The sequence below is a fragment of the Colobus angolensis genome, unplaced genomic scaffold, assembly GCF_000951035.1.
Source record: "Colobus angolensis palliatus isolate OR3802 unplaced genomic scaffold, Cang.pa_1.0 Scaffold258, whole genome shotgun sequence".
NCBI lineage: Eukaryota > Metazoa > Chordata > Mammalia > Primates > Cercopithecidae > Colobus > Colobus angolensis.
The window spans coordinates 2771406-2790011 of record NW_012115799.1 but is presented as its reverse complement, the minus strand read 5'-3'; the positions used below and the strand labels follow the sequence as shown (position 1 = coordinate 2790011).

General features: G+C 32.2%; 1 protein-coding gene across 2 annotated transcripts in view; it reads right to left on the bottom strand.

Annotated features, from left to right (window-relative positions):
• Positions 1-4257: 4257 nt before the first annotated feature.
• MDGA2 (MAM domain containing glycosylphosphatidylinositol anchor 2) overlaps positions 4258-18606 on the bottom strand; it is an 825087-nt gene continuing 810738 nt past the window's right edge. For both annotated transcript variants that reach the window (XM_011947064.1, XM_011947065.1), the window contains exons 15-17: positions 15532-15662; positions 9869-9974; positions 4258-6191 (exon numbers count right to left, since the gene is read on the bottom strand). In XM_011947064.1, coding sequence (XP_011802454.1) covers positions 6103-6191; positions 9869-9974; positions 15532-15662 — 326 coding nt within the window. In that variant the 3' untranslated portion in view covers positions 4258-6102. The remainder of the gene's footprint in view (positions 6192-9868; positions 9975-15531; positions 15663-18606) is intronic.

Genomic DNA, 18606 nt, shown 5'->3' with positions numbered 1-18606 from the left:
TAATTCAACTAAAAAAGCATATGAAAAATAAACAGTAATTAACACATAGTTAGAAAGCAGTTGGGGGGTTGACTTTTGAACACTGTCAATGAGTCTGCTAGTGTTAATTGTACCTGCATTTTCAAAATTTCTTAGATTTATTTAGATATGTAATACCAAAAATAAAGATAAAATTAAGCTAAAATGTCAGTAGGGAAACAATGATACGCAAGTTAATTTTTAGAATCCTCTGTCTGCTTTGGTTCATTCAATCATTGTCAAGCAACATTATTTGTTTCTCCCAGAAAACTCACATCTAGCCTAGTGCCCCCATGCAATATGTGATTCAAACTATCTTTCTGAATAACATTAGCACCATTAAACCGCAATTATTTCACATATCATACAGAAACCCAGAGTTACTAAACTAAGTTATAATTCTTAAATCACATTAATTCAGGAAGATTTTAGTGCCTGCTTGTTTAACACAATCTTATAAATGATCCCTTAGAAAGGATGTAAAAATCCACACATATCTTAATGGGCTAATTGTGCTCACTGCAGTGTTGAGTCTATAAAAGCTTTTCAAAAGTGAGAGAAATGATGGCATTTTTATCTTAAATTGCAAATATAATTGCTCTTCTAAATATCTTTTTGTTTCTAACTTAAGTGCTATTGACAGTAGAAATTTCCCCAAAACACTAATAGAGTATTTAACATAATTTCATTTATTGAAAAAAAAAATCCAAGGGAAAATAACATACAGCTATCTGAAACTATTTAGCAGGAGGAAAATATCAAAAGGAAAATGAAATTAAATCTAAACTTTGAGATTTCATATGAAACTAATATTCAATATAAATTTAACACAATGTATATTTGATTAAACTTACACATTTAAATATATTGATGAAACTCAAGAAGTAAAAATGACATCCTGGAAACCCAGGACAACAGTTAAGAGCCATACAAAAACGAACTGAAACTAACAAGCTAATCCCTATTTTATAGAATTTCTCATTGTTTTATTGAAAAATAAGAATACATTTTAGCTCATCTCATGGAAAATTAGTACAATTGAAACTAAATTCAATCAGTTGTAAATATTTCCTTGAGAAAACTATTTCAGTGTCTACCCAGAGTTTAACCTCTGTCCTACTCAACATTTTGAATTCCAGTTCCCTAATTTCAATATGTTCAATGTACATTCAGGGTAGTGATATCACCACTCTTAATTTATTAAGCTTTCAATTAATATGTTAATAAAGTCATCCATATACAAATATATGGAATATTTCTCCCTCTCTAAGCCTCGCTTATTTTCTAAGCAGACATGAACATATGGATTGATTCAGAACTGACATAGTTCACATAAAGATTTCAAATCTTTAGTATTTCTTTTTCTGTGTAATAACAACATACATGTTTACTGATAAATATTATGCATATTCAGCAAAGAACGTTTTATATTAGATTTGAAAAATGTTCCGATCATTCTGTGGTAGCTTTTCTCCTACGTGGAAGTAGAAAAAGCCAGACATTGCTTTTTAAAAATAAGCACTAAGAAAACTAATAAACTGATTAGCCACAAAGGGAACATTGTAGGAAAGGAAATAGCTTGGGAGTGAACCCTATGATTTTATTGTTTTCACAGAAAATGCAATAACTCCTCATTGACATCAACTACCCAGTTGCAAGAAGAGTGTACCTTCTGCTTTGGTGAGACACAGATGAAGCAATTAGTGAAAAGTAGTCATCAACCAAGAAGCAAATTAATTTGGGGTAAAATTTTTCCAGTTTAAATGTCTGTTGATTGGCCCTGATCTTTGAAAGGCACATTAAAAAAAAAAAAATTTTGTGGTAAATAATATGCATTCACAAGAATACTTGGAAATCAGTCTATAAAAATCAGATTATTCTATCACCATCTTTCAAATCACTAACCAGAGCAAAGAAAAATCGATCATGAAAAACAACACAGTCAGGTTCATACAGTCTTTATAACTAAATGAATTAATTGTTCTTTGAGTTACACATTTTATTGACATATATGTTTATTATAAAGTTTTTAAAATAAAAATGCATGTTTGGTGAAACGTTAATACAGTTGTAATTTGTATTTCATCATATTTTAAAATACAAAAGAATGGAATTATTTTTACTCTATTACATGATGTAACTGACTAGCTGGGTTGTAATTCTCAATGTTATAATTATCATAATTCATTGCCATGCCGAAGTCAATTCTGCGATATGTGTGAAATGAAATACCTCTAGTTTAGCCTATTGCATGACATTGTGGTGTACCATGCATCTTTCAAATCTCTTTAAGAAAAATTAATGACAGGCCAAACTTGTGACAAAGTACTGTGAATAACATTGAAGGAAGAAACATTTTAAACAGGGGTAAATTATGATTTGTGGTGGAATTAAAAAACACGTAGCAGGAAAAAGAAAAAAAAAGAGTGAACCTAGGTATGTATATAATGTACTTAAAGAGAGGACTCAGATTTTTAAAATGGACAAAATAAAAATTACATTATTTTAAATACTGCATAGTCAGTGAGCATTTGATGTAAACCTTACAAATATGGTTGGGTGTTTTTTTTTCACTTTAGGGTTTGTTGAAAAGTAGTAATATTAGGCATTGTTTGGCACTTCTGGCAATGTTAGTGACTTCAGTGAATTTCATTATATCTATGATGCATTTCATATATCACTACAAAGAAATGCTGCCAATTGCAATTAAAATGGGCCCAATTGCAGAGATGTTAATATGTAGAGAGACAAGCATTCTTGAACTCATGAAATAGAATAATACTCCAAATTAAAGTTGGGATCAATTACTGGCAATAAGAGATTACATGGTATACTCTTTCTTCCAGAACATTAAAAACTCCATTGCCTGGTGCCTCTCTATAAAAGAACAAAATATATTGGCATCAATTACACTTTAAATATGTTATCAAAATGGAAAAGGAAAAATATGTTGGTGAGTCCAGTTCATAATAAATACAAAAAGTATTAGGAAAAGGAAGGCAGTTGCTAAATGGGTGTTTTCAAAGTTTCATTATTTTTACTAACATTAAAGAAGAGGTTACTTAACACAATTTACATTTCACTTATTCCAGTCTTTTAAAATTTCTGCATTTTATCCATGTAGTTTCAATTAAAGCAACTGAACATGCGATCTGTAGTGAAAAATGTTGATTCAAATTGTTTGTTGGTTTACGTGAATGATCCAGAACCCATATGAGATATACATTTTATTACCATCTCAATAAGCCTGATTGCTTTGCACTTCTGATTGCCCCTTTGTTCTTCACATTCATCTGCAATTTTTAAAAAATTTAATCAAAATTAATTTGTGAAGTACCAGCCAGTTCTCATCAACTTCTGAAGCATTGTGTATTCTTACTGTTTGAGATGGTAGGAAAGATTTTAGTATTTTAGAAATGCTTAGTAGTAGGATTGAAACTTTTTCTTACAGTAGTTTCTTTGTGCAGGATTACTTAGGATAATAGGACATTTGATTGTTTACCTGAAAAGGACACATGTATATTCAAATATTCTGAATATAGTCTTTTTTTATTTAATTTTTATTTTTTTGCGAAAGCCTCACTCAAATCAATTTAAAGATCAAGGGAGGGAGAGGCAATGAGTTGAGTCTCCTTTTAGATCTCAAACATTTTCATTGCTACTATCATGAATGAGAGTGCAGAAAATCAATTAAAAAGGGTGATCTCCTGATAAGAGATAGTGGAGAAAAGGGGCTAGTTGCCACAAAATGGAAGTCAAGATGAAGAGAAATTTTGTAAAAAGTAAAAGGAATGCCCCAGATATCGTGTACTTGAATCTCTTTGGTCTGATAAAGTGTACAGGTTACTGTGAAACTGAAAAAATATTAATATGTCTAATTAATTCAAATAAGTTATGAAACTCATTTGTTTATTATGTTTAATTTAAAGGGCTTGGTTCAGATCAATTCCATCATTACCTAAATATTCAAACTGGTCCCCTTTTGAACTGACTGAAAATAGACATTAAATTCCAGGTTCATATATATTTCATATTTAACCTTCAAAGGTTTAACTGCTTTTTGCATGTATTACAAATATAGGAGAGTGCATCAGGGAGTTCCTATTAAAATTTCTTTCTGCAGACATTAAGGTATGTGGAACACTGAAGATTTATCCCATGGTAACCAATAAATTGTATAACTAATTTCATTTTAGTGATAAGTGAATACTTCTCAACAAACACACATACTGCTTGTCATACCTTACCTGGAAAGAGGCTTTATTGAACATAAGCTGTAAAATTATATTTTAAGTTGAATTATTGAATTTGCACAAACATTTCTACAGAATTGTTTTAAAAAATCAAGCTTTGTCGTTTTCCACTACATTTTGTTGTGCTTTTTATATTAATACTCGCAAATGTTATAATTTAATACTTATATTCCAATTACTTGCATAAGCAGTTTTTTTTTTAATCCTGGGATGTTGAAAGAACATATAATAATAATACTCTTCTTAGGCAAAAGTCTTTTTAAATGAAGTTAAAAGCTGAGATAATTTAAGGAAAAGGATCTTCAAATTTTCATAACCAACAGGTTTAAGTGAAATTTACAATGCATTGGAAAACTGGCTGGTTAAAGATATGATTTGTCCTCAGGTAGCTCAAAATCATTTTTACAGGTTTTTGTTTTTTTGTAAAAGTGTTTTTTAATCTTGGTAAAATAATAAAATAATATTTCACAATTTGCAGAGTCTGACTAAAGGGCAGAGGCATATTACGCTCAGAGTTTAGAATAAAGCCAGATTTTTCAGGCCCAGTTCCACTGTAGAGTTAGTATGCACTGCAATCCCAAACATTTTCTTGTTCCCTCTAAAGCTAGGGCCAATTTCATTTCAAGTGGAGGTTAGAGTAAAAAAAAAACCACTTTTGTGTTCTACCATCTTCTGCACTAAGTATTCTTAATAACCTTTTGCTCTGGTTGACCCATTTAATAACCTGGAAGAAAAAAAGTGTTGCTCCATATCTGGTCTCAATGGAAGTAATTTTCTAATGGACAATAAGCCGAAAGGCCATGGCTGTCTAGGAGGTTAAACAACAAATATCTTGTCTGCATGGGCTTACGCAGCAGCTTCGGTCCTTTCTTCTTCAGAAGCGGCTTTGTTGTCTTGCCTGTAATTTGCACATTTAGGCTCTGTAGTTTGTTTATAAAATAGTTTTACACAAACCACTCTTAGCAGTGCAAGCTTCTGAGTTGAAAATTATTCAGGCTTGTTTCATTGAAGGCACTTGGTTTCCATGGCAATTTATAAAAGATGGTGGTTTGGTTTCTTCATTGGAACAGATGACGTAGTTTGGGTGTTCAAGTGGCCGCAAGCAAACTCCGATAAGCCTGTGTAATATGTAAGCCCAGGTTTACCATCCTGGATAGTAGTGCATGCAAAAAGAGACAGCATACAGTTATCTAGCTTAGCCATGGGAGAAAAATAATAATAATACATGTGGGATGGGGATAAGGTGGGGAGAAACATGAATGCTTTAAATAATTCTGAGTTCGGGTTATTTTCAAGGAAAGGTAACAGCCAAAGGTAAAAGGGCCTACATTTATTTAATTCTCTATGAAAACCTTCTCGAAAGGAAAATAAATGCCAGCTCTTCACGTACCCTGTTTACAGTGAGGTTTTTGTTGGCAGGCCATTGGGTTTCCATGGTAACAAGCAAACTATTCATTTGAAACAAAACCAGCCATGACTTTGTGCTTTGACAAGGATTTCTATAGCTCTTTTTTTTTTCTTTTTTTCTTTTTTTTTTTTTTTTCCAGAGTTCAACCAGATGACGCTGTGATCTTTTTAGCCACAAAAGCACCTGAAGGTCTCTTCTCTACTCAGGTCAAGAATATCTTTTATGTTTAGTTTGGAATAAGTTATACTTCCATGATGTCTTTTTATCCCCAGTGCTTAAAAAAATTTGTTTTTATTATTTTGTTTTTGAGTCAGTAGTCAGTGGAGGAATCTTTGGTAGTTTGTTTGTTCAATGTCCATTTACAAAGACTCTTTCTTCATGCCAGTGCCTGGTGAATCTTTTATAGCCTCTGCCAGGATAAGGTCACCTTCGAGGACTTAAGATAGAGATGAGGACGATAATGGGAAAAAGCCATATATGAACCAAAATCCCAACAGCACCATCAACGGAATCTAAAGATAAGGAAAATAAATGCAAACAAAAAAAAGAAGAATAAGCATTTCACGTAGCTACTAACACAACCTGGGTGAATAATAAAACAAGTATATGGAAGATATTTATTTTTATTTTGTTTTGTTTATCAGCTTCATTGCTAAGGGAAGTGAAAAGGAAAATGAATATATGGTAAGGCACTTGATAAAAAGATTTACAGATTTTAAATTGATATAATATGCTATGAAAACTTGTTCGTGAGATATTCACAGAGGTTTGTGGTTGAGCTCAATCTTAGAGAGTTCTGCTAGCCCTAGGAAAGCCGAACATGGAGAAAATTGTCAGAAATCTTCACAAAGTAGATTTTTTGTTTTTCAAGCTTCCAGAAGTGGATAAGCTTGAAGACTGAAAGAATATCTTAATGAAAACTAGAAAGGGATGCTTATGTGTACTGAAATTACTATTGCAACTAGTAGATTATCCATGTTTAGATCAGTCCATTATCTATAAATTATACAAATCATTTTCTCTTTATTTTAACTTTTAGAGGCATGATGAAGTCCATTCTAACTAAAAAAATCCCTTCCACCAATCAGCCTGGAAAGTTCTACTTAACTGGGATTTCTGTTAAAACCTGGTGTCCAGGTGATGCCTCTGAGAATGCATGCCTTACTGAGGAGGGATAACACAGGTATAATTCATTAACCTAGCTAAAGTTACAAAATGGCTTGTATCTAGGGTAGAGTTGAGTTTGACAATGGAGACAAACAATCTTATATCTGGATGGTGTGGACCATAGTTCCATTTATCGCCCGGAAATAACTGGCAGCCTGAGGAATCAGGAAGAGGCTTTCAGCCTTCAGGTTGGTCTGTACTTAGAATATAATATTCATTTAATAATCATCAATCAATCAAATCCTAGTCATCAAAATGAACTTAATAAATGGTAATTAAATGACACAAATGTAACAGTAAACTTTCTGATACCAAATAGATTATTTTTGTTCAATTAAGATTATTTATTTCCCCTAATTTATAGAGTTTAAATAAAAATATCCCCATTACATACAGGGGGTATTTTCATATTTAAAACTGCCGCACATTTCTTGGACTTGCTAGTTTAAGAGGAAAAAAACTAATTATAAAAATATTCTATTGTAATAGAACTTGTACAGTAATGAAGTCCCTATGGGCTTTCACAGGCATTTAACTGTGGCTACTTTTATCAGTTATGCTTTCTTTCTGCACTAGGGAGTAAATAATTTCCTTTGCTTCCCTCCTTTGAAAAGTTTAATTCAATTTATTGAATTTATTGATAAGATTTGTGCTTACATTATGAAAATGTAAAATTTCTGTATATAGTTGTAACTGCCTTTAATTAATAAAATGTTACTGCCACTCAGTCATACTACGAAATTCAAAAGAAATACTATTATCCTTTCAGGAGAATACATGTTTTCCTGTGCATTAGAAAAACTGTTCTTTTGAATATAGCTACTGGTTTTCTAAAGCAGAACTAGACAGATACAAGGATAAATTTTTACTAAATATGTTACTTGAAATACTAAGTTTATGACAAGATACTACGAGCAAAATGGCTCATTGTTATATAAAAATCTTAGTTTTTGTCTTTTGACAATACTTAAGAATTGAGTCAATTCAGTTCATATGAGTAATCAGTGGACAATTGTACACATTTAACTTTCAACATCTAGACTGATATAGTTTCTCACCAAATATAGAAAATTAACAAAGACTCTGATTTGCTCTAGACTTACACAAGATAGATTTTCATGCTTTTATATGTGCTAAATAATTGATGAGCAATTTGTGTAAATTTAGTTTGATTACTTTTTCTATATATGACCACAAAATAAAAGATTCCAGATGAGTCTAAGATAATCCTTCAATTGCAGTCATTTTTAACAGGAATGATTTTATAGATTTCATAGCTTCAAATGTGAAATACAGAGATGAGGATTTTAAGAAGCAGCTAAACACATAATTCTAAATCTTTGTGCATTATTTATCATGTTTTATTTATATCTCTTCTATTATAAAATGGACCTGTGATGAAAAAATAAAATTAAAGATATCATTAAACTGTCATATTCAAAAGAGGGTATAAAGTGAAAATCAAATTACTAAATAAGCTTTTGGTGCAGATAGGAGATTGGACCATATTAGGGCTACTTCATTAATATCTTTACAATGCTGAGTCTGTTAAAATGGCTGGCAAAAGGCCAGGAGCAGTGGCTCACGCCTGTAATCCCAGCAGTTTGGGAAGCCGAGGCAGGTGGATCACCTGAGGTTGGGAGTTCAAGACCAGCCTGGTCAACATGGTGAAATCCCGTCTCTACTAAAAATACAAAAAATTAGCAGGGCGTGGTGCCGCGCGCCTGTAATCCCAGCTACTCAGGAGGCTGAGGGAAGAAAATCACTTGAACCCGAGAGGCAGAGATTGCAGAGTGAGCAGAGATTGCACAGTTGCACTCCAGCCTGTGCAATGAGAGCAAAACTCCGTTTCAAAAAAAAAAAAAAAAAAAATTGGCTAAGGAATTTTTCCTTAGGAAAAATTCACTAATATATCACAGGAAATATATTCACTATATTCACAAACTGGAGGCATAAAAACATCTATGCTGACATGGTTAGGCTTGTGTCCTCACGCAAATCTCATCTTGAAATATAATCCCCATAATCCCCACGTTTCAAGGGAGAGACCACGTGGAGGTAATTGAATGATGGGGGCGGTTCCCCCATACTGTTCTCATGAAAGTGAGTTTTCACTAGATCTGATGATTTTTTTATTATTATTATTTATTTATGTATTTTGAAACGGAATCTTGCTCTGTCGCCCAGGCTGCAGTGCAGTGACGTGATTTCAGCTGACTGCAAGCTCCGCCTCCCGGGTTCACGCCATTCTCATGTCTCAGACTCCGGAGTAGATGGGACTATAGGGGCGGGCACCACGGCTGGCTAATTTATTTCTTTGTATTTTTTACTAGAGACGGGGTTTCACCGTGTTAGCCAGGATGGTCTCCATCTCCTGACCTCGTGATCCGCCCACCTCGGCCTCCCAAAGTGCTGGGATTACAGGGGTGAGCCACTGCGCCCGGCCAATCTGATGATTTTATAAGGGGCACTTCCCCCTTCTCTCAGCAATTCTCCTTGCCACCTTGTGAAGAAGGTACTTTGCTTCCCTTTCACCTTCCGCCATGATTGTGAGTTTCCTTAAGCCTACCAGCCTTGCTGAACTGTGAGTCAATTAAATCTCTTTCCTTTATAAATTGCCCAGTCTTGGGCAGTGCTTTATAGCAGAATGAAGATTGACTAATACAATTTACATTATAAATATGTGCTACGTATACAGGTTCATCAAATATTTTAATAAAAGTTTTAAAATCGTCTAAAACAAATAATGTCAAAGTACTTTAAAATCTTAACAATAAAAGTGTGCTTGCCTTACACAGATCTAAATCAAAATGTCACTTCTATTTTATCTTAGGCCAAATATGTCTGCAATTGAATTTAATACTTTAAAAATAACTGAAGAAACTTTAGGGTATTAGATATAAGAATTTTTAAATAAACCAACTAAAAATAACTGTTTTTAAAATTAATTAAATTAAATGTTAATTTAATAGTAATGTTACTTTAACGTTACAACAAACCCATCTCAAGCAAAGATACTTACTCTTACTTGCTAGGTCTTGTTTTGCACATTCTCCTTCTGCAATTGATACATCGTCAATAGCAATGTCACCTTCTATTCCAGGACCTCGGATACCTTCAAAAATGAGCTACAAATATGAATGAAACAAACCTAAATGTGGAGCTTTTATTTGCAGATCAATTTCTTTTGAGAAATCAAGGAGACAAAAGCAAACTTGTCAGTAATCCTGGCATCTTTTAGATTTGATGACTTTCAGAATTAAAATGTGCAGAAAACATAAATTTTCATCCCAAAAACGGTAATTCAATTTTCCTTGCATTATATTAGTTTTTCTCATCAAAAGCTCTGTGTCAATTTTAAAGCAAAACTAAATTTAATCAAATAATACAATAAAAAAATGACTACACATCCTCTTTTAATTTTTAAGGATAAGAAAAAAATGTTTTATTTGAAAAGTCTTTCTCTGACATAGATATTTTCTGGTTTTATCTGAACATAACTCATAACATTAGTTTTCTAGAAATATTTTAAAGAATGAATCAATTCTGGATTCTTTACAACAGTAACATGTATATTGAAGCCCAGACCAAAGTTTTTCTATCTCTGACATTGATTTCTCACAAACAGATTGAATATGTTTGTCATATTCCCATGTTGACTTTATAATTTACCTCCATGATTTCACTGCTGATATTCCATTTTTTAAACTTGAAGATATTTATCAGTCTATTTATGTTGAATATCTCATGGTATACCTTTGAATTTATGGTGGCTATAACAATGGTGGTCACTGAGGCTCAGTGCATGAATATTGAAAGAATAAATGAGTAAAATCAGAATACTTTATTATTAAATAATCAATACAATGACAATAGAAGCACAATTAGCAAATTTATATATATTTTTTATTTTTACAGAAACAAGACTCTTAGAATTTTCTTTATGACTCCCAAATTATTCCTTGCTTTCAGGAAAACTTTTTAATCTTTTTGATACTGTAAGGCAATTCATGCATTTAGTGGTAGGTGTATAGTTCTAGAAAAATATTTATATGTTAAAAGAAAATATCTATTTTGGTCATTCCAAAGAATAGTTTTATAAAAAGCTGTTTCTAACATCAATCTGGTAATGTGCATTATTAATAACATTTCTAGACTTACGTCATCACAACAGATTTGACAATGTTTATTTTTATCAATGTTAAAGTTTTTGTTTTTGTTTTTATTTGAAAACATCTCCTCAAAGGCAAATCAGAGTCATTTCTGAACTTTTCAAAGCTGCTGTCCTGGGAGAGCCGTAGCTGAATTACGATGATTTTGAGAGAACTTAGGCTATTTTTGAGAAATTGATCCAATGTTCTTTGATACGCTCTCATAATTTTATCAAAGGGAATCTCCAGGTAGTAAGCAGAGGGAATTACTTGTCAACTTTTGTATTGAGACCCTGTCCTTCACTTAAATGTAGTTCATAAACAAAGAATAATTTTCATGATTTGATAGCAGAGAAAAATGTGAGTTCTTACTGATATATAAATATGATAAATATGGAGTTTCCTGCTTGTCTATGTTAAGATAAGCATGTTCTTAAAGATTCTCCAAAGCCATCTCTTTGAAAAACATTTAAAATGGTCTGTTTCACTGAAGCCAAAACAAAATGGCAGCTGCTAGCTTGGTTCTACTGTTTTATGTATTACACTTGTTCCTTCAAATGATAAAAGGTTTTGTAGCTACCATGGTTCATCAGAAAACTACAGCACAAGTGTATTACATAAAACACTATAACCAAGTTAGCAGTTTAGCAAATTCTCAGTCCTCAGATAGAAGTATTATTGTGGCTGCTTGGAATTGATGACTTCCATTTGAGATAGGATAGTGTCTGGAAAGGTAACTGGGAAGTGGCTTTAAAAAGTCTCAGAAGACTTTTAAACAGTCCTTTATTTGAAAGGTCTATGAGAAACAATTTAGAAAAAAAATGAACAGTATAAACATTTGAGAGAATTAAATATGGAGAAAGGGAAGTCATTTTAAGGTGCAGAATATTCCACATTATGGATATAATTTATTTAACCAGTACCCTATAGTCATTGTTAGACATTTCAACTATTATCTCCTATACTGAACAAGGCTGAGGTGACTACATTTCAAGCACATTGTTGTTTAAGGTCTATAAAGTGCCCCTATGAGCAAACTACCTGTGAGAAAATATTTCCGTTTTTCCAAAAGGTAGGTTCTTAAGTCTTGGGGTATATTCCCTCTTTGATATGTGTCCCTTACCTGATAGAGAGTCAATGTTAGAGTAAATCAATAGTTACTATTAAATACTGTTTGTAGAGTGCAAAACAGGTTTTACAATGTAGCCATAGCAAAGATAAGGGGTTTGCATTCCCATGTGCTTTATGTGGGCAAGTGAGATGTGGTAAAGATTCTAATAAAGGTGGGTTAAATGCTCTGCACCTGCTCGCACTTGAAATTTACACAGATGAAGCTGAAGTCAAAATCCTTTTATTAGGAAGGATGTTTGAAAAACATCCCTGTGTTCTGTGTCACTGAAGCCAAAACAAAATGGCAGTACATGGATTTCCCATCTTAGCTATGTAAAGGTAAAAAGTTTGAAGAAAATATCTACGCTTTTTCTTATTCAAAGTACACAATTGCTTTCACTTAGTAAGTTCTTGTTACTTCCAGGTAGGAGTCATATAAAATGGTGAGATTTCTTTAAAAATCAAAACTAAAACATACATGTCATCAAAGTCATTTCTGAATTTTTCACAGCTGCTGTCCTGGGAAAGTCATAGTTTAATTACAACGATCGTGCCATTACTCAAAGCATTTCAACACCTCTTCTGCTACTGCCTTTAAAGGATTAAACAATTTTCCTTTTTCTGTTACTTTTCTTTTTCATCCTGTCTTCCTGCCTCCCTGTGCAGCTTGATCAAAATCAAAAGGTTGGACCTAGGCTTGTGCTAAAAAAAAAAAGTCCATGAGCAGTGAAATTGTGAAAGACAGAGCCTTTTGTAGTCAGATTGAGAGAATGTGTCGGAAACCATCTGTAGTAAACATCAGGAAGCAGATTGACTAATGTAATTTAGTATGTGTGCTACCTACCTACTGGCAATATGTTGACTATAAGTTTGTGGTCTGCTGAAGAGCAAAAGTAGAAATCAAGAAAAATCAAAGCATCATGTGTCCACAGGGCTTCGTATACCTACAACATTACCTTATGTGAATATTTCATCCCTTGGTGATATGGAATGAATGAAGTGGTACAGTAAAAAAAAGTAGGCTGATTTGCAAATATATAATTTACATTTACATTTACAATTATTGATACTACATTTTGTCATTGATAAAACAAGGTGATTTCTTTAAGCATAGTAGGAATTTTAGACATTGTGTGTAAATAAATCTAATTAGTGGTTATTTATTGGAATGATAAAAATAATTTCCAGGAATAAAACTCTTAGTACAGTCATAATTTATATTTTTAATATTTATTTGTAATCTTGTGATGATGAATCTATTTAATAGGCCAGATACATACTTTTTTCCACAGGGTCCTTTTTGAACAGAAAGAAAAAGATCCTGTGTAGCATGTTTGTTTCCTTTTGATTTCCACAGTTTTGCTATTAGGAAAATATAGATTAGTTTTGAACTGGTTGAATTTCACAAAGAAATATTTATTGCATGTTTTATTTATGCTCTGAGCTCTTGACTACAATTGTATTTCTGAATTATTGTAATTAAATTTTATAGATTCGAACAGATTCATAATTGACTCCTAGACTAAGATCTAGAGAGAGCATGTTTTACTTGACATTGTTTTTATGTGAGTTAGATTAGACAAATATAAAGTGTAGATACTAAATTTAAATGATGTGCCTTAGCCAAACTTTTAAGCATTTGTAAAAATTAATCTTTGCTTGGCATTTTCTAGAATATAAAGATGAGAAATTATAAGTTCATTAAAATATGATGTGTTTAGCCATAGAAGATGTGATCTTTACACAACAAAAAATATTAATTATATTTATTTTGAGAATTAAGACTCTAGTTTAAAAAGTTAAATTGTCATATTTTTATGACTTTCCATCATTATTTTGACATTATTTATTACAGAGATAAAACCATTTTTGTTTCCTCTTCAGTACTTCTGAAATGCATTTGGTTTAACTGACTTGAAGAAGGAATTAACAGCATCTAGGTACTCATGGAGAAAATGTTAAGGTTTAGGTCTCCTAAAAGAGGGATAAAATTATGCAAAATCTATTCCTCCCACACAATAGCAATATTATTTAAAATTATTTCCCTTAATTGAAATGACGAGTTTAAAATTGAAGTGTTTTCACAGTGTGTTCATGCAACTCAGCGAACTTAACATATAAAAAATACTGCATAATCAGAAAATTAACTTTTGGTAAGTAAATTCAAATGGGAATTTTAAAATTAATTTGGATTTCTGTATTAATTATACCAGAATACCAGAGAAAAACAGTGGCAGAGAAAAAGAGAGAAACAGAGCACTGCAGAGAGTCCCCCTTGAGTATTCAGCAGAGTACTGATCAGGACATGAAATAAGGAATCTACCCATTACTTGGGAAAGAACCAGAGGGATGAATTTGAGTTAACAGTGCCCAGCCTTCACAGGACTGGGAATGGTGACTGCTCCCATCCACACAGAAAAATTTCGTAATATATGGGACATCCTGGTTTGATTTAGAAGTGCAATCTCCAAAGCAATTAGAATTTATAGATTAGATTACAAGAAAAGGTCATTCTACCAATTAAAAATTGGCACGATTTTCTATACCCTTACACAACATATGCCATGAAATGCATCCAAAAAAAACACTAGTAGAAGAAATATTCAATGCTATAAATACAGTGTCATGAAATAGATTTGAATTCTTTTGAAATAAGGCATAGAGCTGCAGAAGATATATGTCATAGACTTTGAAGATATTTTACCATATTTTTGAAATATAAAAATATTTGGATATGTAGATATATATTTATATATGTATATATGTTTATACACATTAAAATCATTAAAAACTATATTAACTCCATTGAAATGGCTTAATCATCTGTTGTCTCTAGCTATAATGGCCAGTGTTGCAGTCTTTACAACTTCTATATTTTTATTGGTAACTCTCTTAGCTAACTCTCTAAGTTTTACTACTTTTCTATATAGAAACAAAGAAAAATAAAGTCATCTTAATTTTAATAATCAGTGATCAATTACTGATATGGCATTAAATCAAAAGGAACTTTTTGCTATGAGTACATAAAATTTCATCAAGAAAAATTCAGACAGATTGAGAATTGATTACCAAGTTCCATTATTATAGAAACTTATATATATACATCTATATATATATTTTTTTTTTCAGGGAGTAAAATATAAGCATGTGGTTTTATAGAAATGGATTACATTTTATGCAGGCAAATCATTTAAATTTTGATAAACTATTATTCAAACCAATTACTTGGTGAGTATTAATGAATAAAGGAAAAGCGCATTTATCTTTATAAAGCAGCTTTTAGAACTAAAGCAAAACTTAATCATATAATTTTTGTGATGCTTATATCATGGGATTTCTGAATATTCATATTTTAATATTTCCTCAAGATCTACCTTTAATGTTATGCTCATTTACAGCAATTAGCCAAAATTATTATTCTTACCTGAAATGAAGTAATTGGGTATATATTAACATGAGCCTCATTCCATCTTTGTCCTTTATTCCCACTTGAAGACCACAGTGGATTCTCTATTGTTGTTTGCCCTTTCAAACGCAGATAAACATTTAAGACGCCTAAAAATGACAATAAAATTTTATTTTGCATAGTCATTTTCAACTCAGATTTGTTTTTCCTTGACCAAATACTTGTAAACTTTTTAAACTCTTCTCTCATTTCCTATTTTGCTCTTATGACATTTGACATTTGATCCAAAAGTAACCATGTCCTAATTCCCTAGAACATGTGAATGTTGCCTGATACTGCAAAAGGGATTTAAGGATTTTGCAATGGGGAGATTATTCTAGATTATTAAGGTGAGTCCTAAATGCAATTACATATAGCTTTATAAAACAGAGGCCGAGGGAGATTTGATACAGGAAAGAAGGCCATGAGAGAGAAAGAGATGTTACATGGCTGGTTTCGAAGATGGAGGAAGGGGCCACAAGGACTACTGACTAGCTTCTTGAAGCTAGTAAAGGCAGAGGAAAGGGCTTCTCTCCTGGAGCTTCAGAAGAAGCCAGCTCTGATGACATCTTGATTTTAGGCCCAGAATGCTTTTTGTAGATTTCTATTCTCAAGAATAAGATAATAAATTTGTGCTGTTTTCGGTCATGAAGTTGGTGATCATTTGTTATTTGTTACAGTAGCAAGAGGAAATGAATATAGCATGTAATCATGTACTGACTAACTTGCTCAGAGTTGGACTCTAATTCTGTCATCTTATATTATCATTTAGAATCATATTTTTTCAGTTTGATTTTTACCCGTCTCATTTTTCTTCTAAAATAGTTATTGGAATATAAAATGAAGATAGCTTTTATCTCATCATTTGATATCTCTTGCAACAGTTTAATGTGCTGTACACAGTAATGATATTAATGATGATAATGATATTAATACAATAAATATATTTCAAACATTTACTCCAGATGAGGAATTAATCCTCTCAACAATCCTATGAAGTATTTATTATTATTGTCCCCACATTATAGATGATAAAACTTAGAGGGGTTAAACAATTTGCCCTATGTCATACAGTAAGAACATAGCACAAGCAGGATTTGAACTCAGGGAGTTTCAGAGTCTTACGTCTTAAACACTAGGCAATCAATATTTTAATAGATAATTTTAAAAATCAACTTAATTGAAGTAAAATTTACATGCAATGAAATTCATTCATTACTATATGTACAGGCCAATAATTTTAGACTAATGTCTACTACAATGTAAGTACTCGATCAAGATACAATCAATGTATCTTGGTTGTATCAATATTCAAGATACAGAACATTTCCATTTCCTCAAACAATTCTCTCACTTTCCTCTGTAGTTTATCTTCCCAGCTACCCTCCCTTTGCTAGATAACTAGTGATCAGGCTTCTATCACTAATTAATGATTTCTTTTATAGAGTGTCATATTAATGGAATTAGGCAGTATATAATTTTTGTGTGTTTGGTGACTTTCCCTCAGTGTAACACTGATGATATTTATGTCATTGTTTTATTAGTCATTTTAAATTCAATGCTTCGTTTACTTCTGTTTAATGTACTTTATTGATGTGTTTATACTTAAATACACCATCTTGTTGGTTTGCATTTCTGTCTTCTGTTTTTCCTTCTCCCTATCCCCTTCCATTCCTTTTTTCCAGGAATGGATTTTTTTCAGGATTTATAAAAAAACAAAAGATTTCAATTTATGTACTGTACTGACTTCTTAACTATATCTCCTTTTACTATGCATTAGTGATTATTTTAGAGTTAACAAGATATAACTTTTCAGAGTCTAATTAGAGTTAATATTTTACTTCTTCATACTTGCAAATCGTAATTCAAACTCCCTTCACATGTTCCACTATTACCTTATCCTATTCACTTCAGATTCTATATCTCCACAAATGTAACAACCTTACACAACATATAATTCATTTATCTGCCTCATTTCTTTACTCAAATATCTTTTACTTTTGTTTACATTGTAAACCTCACCTTACGGTACTATTTTTAAGAGCCAGATATGAATATATTTTCTATAAATTATAAGAAGAAAGGAAATATGGCATTTCAATTTCCACTTATTCCCATTTCTGGTGGTTTACATTTCTACCTGTAGATCTGAGTTACAATCTGGCACCCACGGCCCAAAGGGCATCCCTTAGCAGTTTTTTGCAGTGGTGAGCTTCTAGGGACAACATTTCTCTGATTCCTTTAAGTAAAAATATTCTCATTTCTCTCATATTTCTCATGAGGTATAGATGGCAGGGTTTTTTTTTCCAGCATATTAAAGGTGTTCCATTATCTTCTGCATGCTATTTCTAATGTGAAAATAACCATCATTCATTTTTGTTTGTCTTGTACATAGTATGCTTTTCTTTCTCTCTCAGGCCGCTTTGGAGAATTTCCCTTTGTCTTTGGTTTGCAGTAGTTGATTGTGATGAATGTAAATATGGTTTTCTTTAGATTCATCTTACTCAGGGTTATGCTGAGTTTCTTCTAAGTCTTTTCCATTAATTCTTTTAAAAATTTGTTTTATTTAATCTTATTCTTTTTTTAGGAGATGGGGTCTTGGTCTGTCACTCAGACTGGTGTGCAGTGGTGCCATCGCACCTCACTGCAGCCTCAAACTCCTGGGCTCAAGGGATCTTCCCACCTCAGCTTCCAAAGTAGCTCATACTATAGGGGCACACCAACATGCCTAGCTTTTTTTTTTTTTTTTTTTTTTTAAATGAATGGAGTCTCTCCATCTTACTCAGGTGGATCTCCAACTGAGTTCAACCAATCCTTCTGCCTTGGCTTCCCAAAGTGTTTGGGATTACAGATGTGAGTTACCATGCCTGGTCCCATTATTTCTAACAATATTTTCTGCCACGTGTCTCTTTCCTCTCTTTTGCACAATTGACTTATATATGTCAATTATATATATAATATATATATTTAAGTACTTATATATATAATGTAACTTGATATTCTTGTATAGGTCGTTATGGCTCTGTTTATTTGTCTTCAATATTTTCCCCTATT